Below are 6,098 nucleotides of genomic sequence, written 5' to 3'. Positions count from 1 at the left end.
ATTTGCTAGCTAACTGGATCGTTTGCAACAAGCAATTGCATGTTCTTGTTGATATGCTATTTCCAAAAGTATGTATGCCTTGTTACTTGGTTTCTATTTTTCGACACGGTTAAAAGTTCTTCAGGAGCAAAACAAAGGTGACAGACGACAACACACTTTGCAGTTTTAGCTACATCTCTGTTAAAAGTTCTTCAGGAGCAAAACAAAGGTGACAGACGACAACACACTTCGCAGTTGAAGTTACATCTCTGTTAAGATAGCTGGAAATGCGGGAGCACCATACAAGCACAAATTATCGCGCTCTTTGAACCTAATAGTAGAATGTAAGTATACACAATCAAACAGTGCGAGCAAATCCTCCTAACTCGACCGTATACACACAGCGCGATACAAATCTGTCCGTCCAATGCTGCACTCTGTACCGGCACAGGGAAGAATGGATGGATACACAATGTCACTGTATGCACCCTCATTCATGTATGTACAAGGGACCTGGGTGGATGAAGGGTCTACCAAACTCCTAACAAAATTGTCACCTGACCTACAGGGGCAGTTCAGCTCCTCCTTCACTAGGGGTTCGGCATCACGTCGGGGACTCCGCGAGCACTAAGGTGTGCCACCAGCCGCACGACACGTTCAGCGGGTGGTACTCGTCCACAGGTACGATGCAGGGCACGTTTCTGTCCATGGAATCGCCGAGGCCCAACTGCACGCACGCGCAACTCCAAAGCTCAGATCAGAGATCATATCACACCAAGGTTTTTTCCCCACGTCACCTGTGAAAAATCGTAGTAGTAAAGCAAAGAGATACCTACCTGGCCGTACTTGTTCCATCCCCAGCAGAAGACTTCGCCCTCATCTGCAGGAAATTTCAACAATGTTACCTCCATACCTCAACAATAGACATGAAGCAGCAACAATGGCAAAGCTGTTTGCTTTGTGTGCGGTAAGATACTGATGCAGGCTAGCTAATAGCATGGTACAGAACAAAGTTGTACTCCCTCTGTAAAGAAATATAAGATCGTTATCTAAACGATCTTATATTTCTTTACACAGGGAGTAACTAATAATAGACAGCACAAGGTTCTAAAGTACAAGCCAAGGGTGGTAAGGCACTCGGGCAGATTGGAACGGTGAGTTCCTCCCAGAGGAAAATACGACCACCATACCTGTTATTATTGCACTATGACGAGCTCCACAAGACACTGATCTTGCATTCTTATTTTCCAAGCTGGGGGCATCTACCAGTTTTGGTATAGTCTGCATAGAAACAAAATAACATTCTTATGCATTTGGTGTAGTGAACAGACAGCTTGATCAGAAACAAAATAACATTCTTATGCATTATGTAGTAAGAATGGAAAAAAGAATCAAAGCTCCCACCTCAGCTTGATCAGAACCAATCCCCAGCTGCCCGAACTGGTTGCCTCCAAACGAATAGACATCACCATCTGCAGATATGGATACTGTATGCCATAACCCTGCGGCAACATCTTGCATCTTGACTCCCAGAATAGCTGATACACATGTTGGGCTCAACACATCATCTGTATTCCCCTGTCCACACTGAAAAATAAAAGCACAGTGATTAAAAACACTGATTTTTATGAAATATGTCAGGTCAAAACATATAGACTAATCGACCCGCAAAAAACAAACTAATCAAGTATATCACCTTAATCATTGTTATCAATACAAAAATGAAACCCAAACAGTTTCTGACACATACTTCCTCATATATGCATAAAATATCAGAATTGCCGCAATAGATTTGCTGTCTTAAGGAAAACAATTACAAGTTAAAAACGATTTTGAGATGGTATTTTTCAACTAAACAAGCATTGTGTGTGGCTGATCATGTTGATCCATTGTTGAGTTCTGGAATGCTAAGACATACACACTTTCTACCCCAAGTATATCCTCTGATCCATTGTTAAAACTTTTAGTCAATACAAAATATATTACTGGGAAAACAAACTTGTTTGATCAGACCATGTGTTGAAATAGAAAAGACTAACCTGCCCGTACAGTCCCCACCCAAATGCAAGAAGTGCTCCTGAATCTGCAAACAAGAGCTAGCTGTTAAAAAGGTGCAGGGGAAATTTTGACTAAAATAGGGGGCTGTGTTTTCTGAAGTAGGAGGGCAGGAGCACTGCCATTCTACTAAGAAAAGAAAGAGAGACAACTGTGGACTCTGTCCTGCATTTAAGGGGACAAGGCCAGGACGAACCCAGAAACCAAAAAACCGGACTAGCTGCTAATCAAATGACTCCCCAGAAACATGGTCAGGCCACCAACTCCCTAGACCTCAGGTCTTCTTGAGCAATCCATGATATGTACAATGGAAAAGGCACTCTTAAGAAATGAACAATTGTTAATGTTGTGGTCTCAATGGAGGAATGCCCCCAATAAGCAACTCATCTTAGTTCTATAAATCTCATGATTATGCATTTGTCCAAAAAATACTCCCATTCAACATTTTGGTTGGAAATACCTGGATGGATATTTCCTACAAGTAAGCTGATGTATCTTTTTTTGACCAGCAAACCATAGGGAAAGTCCCTACGGTAAGTCTAATGGTATCTTACATGCTTGACTACCGAATAGGGTCTAAGCAGTACCATACCTTTTTTTCCTGTAAGCACCATCACTTTGCTACAGCAAAACAAGCTGGCAGCAATTGGATTTTCATTCTTGAATACACCATAAATATTATTTTACACTGTTACGCCAAACTTAAACTGACCAGTTGGAAATATCTACTGCCCCCCTTAAAAAAAGGAAATATTCAAATATCTAATGTTGCTCACACATAATGTGTCCAACTGAAGTTATTGACAAATGCCATCTCGAGACCAAAAATGATTTGTACTGTCTCCACACGGATACGACAAAAGAAGTATCAGAAAGAGACTGAAAGAAAGAACTAACCCGTTACCACAACACTATGGCGGCCTCCACACGCAATGGCCGTCACACGATTTCCTGTTGCTTTATTAATTTGCCCTTCAGCGTTTTTGTTGCCTTTCATAGCTGATAGCCGATCCTTGCCATACGATGTTGATTCAATGCAAGGTATAGGGTGAGGGGAGGAAACTGTACGAATTCTGGACCCCAGACCCAGTTGCCCTTCTCCTCCATATCCCCAACCCCATACCTGACCAAAATCTGAAGTTTTCAAGAAATATTGGGCCTTAATCCTCAAAGTTCCCCAGATAGGTTAAAAATAGCACTAGAGGACTGCCAAATGTACTAATGTACATTACCTGATAATGCTAATGTATGGCGACCACCAGCAGCTACTGCCGTTATTTTCACCCCAGTATTAAATGTCACAACACAAGGTGGTGCAGAAAGGTTTTCATCACCAGATGTCGAACTGTCATTTCCTTGTTTAGCTGAAGACAACCGTCGCCTCTTGGTGCTATCCTCGGTACCTCTACTTTCAGAAGGACCAGATGCTGCTCCACTGCTTGTCCTAGACGCCTGTGACCTGGGGCTCACTGCAATGGAGTTGCCTTTGTTATGTGATATATCTGTAAGCATTTAGCCCTCCTGAAGATGTTTTTAATGAAGAACTGAGAAAGGACATGTAGTAAGCATCGTCACCTTGGTTGTTGGCAATTGCGCTCTGTCTTTCATCCTTCTCCAAAGTTCCAACTGAAGCTTGATCTGCAATGACCCTTCCAGTCGGAACACATTCTTTCCAACCCCATGTATAGACAACCCCTTCATCTGATCCAGGATAACATTTATGAGAATAGTACCAATACCAAAAAAATTGAGTTCTTACCAAAGCACGAAGTTCTGCATGTATGATGAGCCGCATACCGGTTATTGCAACACAATGAGCCCACCCAGCATCAGCCCTCGCTATCGCAACATCACTAGGAAGAGGAAAAGCCTCTGGAGTCTCCTGATATGTACAAGAGGCCACGTTAGCAATATCTTCGAGTATTCTCATCGTGTACAAGAGAGCAAAGGCAACGAGTGTGTTGTTAACTTTACCTCGTGCTTCCCAGCCGTCACATAACTTTGACCCATATCGTCAGTAGAGCCCCAGGTGAGGAGTTTTCCAGACTCTAAAGCAAATGAAATGCACAGGTCAGTGTCGATTAGAACTTGATCACATTGACCAAGGCCAACAAATGACATAAAATGTTTCAGTTTGGCATATCACTGAATAAACAGCAGCTATTACTAACAGTCTGAATTTGTACAGTACATCAGCAAATTCTGTTGGTATTGATCCAACGACAAAAGGCATATTTACATTAAAGGATTTGAACGGACATTCGAAGAACACGAGGTCCTTCATCTTGCTACTCCTTCTATCACACCAGTAACGATACGATCCATGAGAACATCATAAGAAAAGACTCCGATAAATTGAGAAACAAGCTTTGCTCGACAAATGTAACCCTTCCTCTCTCTCTCTTTTCATTGTTTAGCACCCAGTACTCAGTAGAACACAAATCCCAACCACACAACTTCACTCACCGATTAGCCAGCATGAAAATGCAACTTCACGGTCGGCTATTTCAAAAGCAGATTCCAAAGTGTGATATGCTAATTCAAGAAAATTCCGACGCGCTGCTCGTAGAGAGTACTTGTATCGCGAGACAGCCCTTCACTCATCAGGCCAAAAATCCACTACCGAATACCACTAGCAAATAAGCAATCCTGCACAGAAAGCGCGCATGCCGACGCACCGAGCAGATCTGCGCCGCCAAATGGAAAGACGAGCACAACCAACGCACCGAGAGTACCAGAACACAAACGGAGCAAAAATTGAGAAGGGAGGGCGGCGTCACCGGAGATGGCCATGGCGAAGCCGCACCCGCCGCCGCAGACATCCCTCCACGCGTCGCCGGCCGCCGCCAGGGGCAGCCTGACGGGCACGGGGCCCAGCAGCGGCGAGCGCTGCGGCGAGACGCCGGGGAGGTAGCCCCACATCAGCACGACCTGCTCCTTCCCCGCCTCCCGCGCGCCGTCCTCGTCCATCTCCTCCTCCTCCCCGCCGCCCCCCACGAAGCCCACCTCCCCTCCTCCTCCTCCTCCGCCGCCGCCGCCGTTCATCTCCTCGAAAATCCCCGTACTCGCCGCCGCTATCGCCTCCGTCTCGAACCCTCGCTCGCTCGCTCGCTGGCGGCCACACGGGATGGAGGGAGGGAGATGGCGTTGGTTCGGCTGGGCGAAGTGGGAGCAGCGGGCGCCTGCTTTCGGAGCGTGAGGCTGGAAGCAGCGAGATTTGGGCGTATCAGTTTCGCCGGGGGCGGGGGCGCCACGTCAGACGCCGAGGTGGCGCGGGCCGTACACGTGGCGCGGGGTGAGCCGCTGGATCCGGCCGGGGATTCCTGGCCAGGAATTGGCCGGAAGGTTCTGGAAGGGCGGAGGTTGGGGCCGGGGGCCCACAGGGCGTACGTGTCAGCAGGCCAGGAGGGCGGGCGGGGTGGGGTGGGGTGGGAAGCGGGGGGCAGAGGTGTGTGGGGCTACCGGTACCACACCGAACGATTTTGACCTCCGCCTCACGCCGCGTCCACCAGTTAAAATATGCCTTGCGTGCTTCGCTTGTTTTGGGTCGTGACTTCAGTCTTTTACGGGCGATGACGCACACACACACACACCTCTTCTTTCTTAAAACAAGATGCGGCGTAGGTTATGCTCCCAAACTATGGAAAGCAGGAGCCGGCTGGCTACCAGATGCAAATATAATGGGATGCTTCTTTTGACAGAAGACATCATCTTTGTCCATTGCAGGAGAACTAGCAAAAAAGAGAATTCGGATGCCATCACTTAATGTCATGTATACGCCCAAATTGTCTTCAACATGATTTAGTTGCGACTCTACATTCGGTGCGTTGGGGCAGGGGCCCGGCGGCCGCGGGTAGCGGAGAAGCGGATGGTCAGCGGCGTGTGGCGGCGGTGCTGCATCTACGCCGCTGGCGGCCAGCAAGTAGCGGCAGGGCCGTCAGCTGCGCAGCGGGTGATCGGCAGCGTGTGGCGGTGAGGTGGGGCGGCGGTGAGGGTGGATGTGATTATACGCAAATATCCATCTTCCCCTCTATAGAGCGAAGTTGGGGTGTTTTTAGGATGAG

General features: G+C 47.3%; 1 protein-coding gene across 2 annotated transcripts; it reads right to left on the bottom strand.

Annotated features, from left to right (window-relative positions):
• Positions 1 to 280: 280 nt before the first annotated feature.
• On the bottom strand, positions 281 to 5,238 carry LOC125545272 (ultraviolet-B receptor UVR8). Of its 2 annotated transcripts, none has more exons than XM_048709162.1 (11): positions 4,815 to 5,238; positions 4,009 to 4,082; positions 3,832 to 3,916; positions 3,610 to 3,735; positions 3,267 to 3,518; positions 2,932 to 3,168; positions 2,019 to 2,062; positions 1,384 to 1,566; positions 1,170 to 1,260; positions 816 to 859; positions 281 to 706 (listed from the first exon to the last, which is right to left on the bottom strand). In XM_048709162.1, the coding sequence occupies exons 1-11, from the start codon at positions 5,077 to 5,079 to the stop codon at positions 584 to 586; spliced, it is 1,524 nt and encodes a 507-aa protein (XP_048565119.1). In that variant the 5' UTR covers positions 5,080 to 5,238; the 3' UTR covers positions 281 to 583. The 2 variants fall into 2 exon arrangements, with proteins under 2 accessions (XP_048565119.1, XP_048565120.1); XM_048709163.1 differs by having other exon boundaries at positions 3,267 to 3,503; positions 4,815 to 5,236.
• Positions 5,239 to 6,098: the final 860 nt, after the last annotated feature.

This window comes from Triticum urartu, chromosome 3 (genome assembly GCF_003073215.2).
Source record: "Triticum urartu cultivar G1812 chromosome 3, Tu2.1, whole genome shotgun sequence".
Taxonomy (NCBI): Eukaryota; Viridiplantae; Streptophyta; class Magnoliopsida; order Poales; family Poaceae; genus Triticum; species Triticum urartu.
Note: the sequence above shows the minus strand (reverse complement) of the source record. Positions and strands in the feature narration are given on the sequence as shown.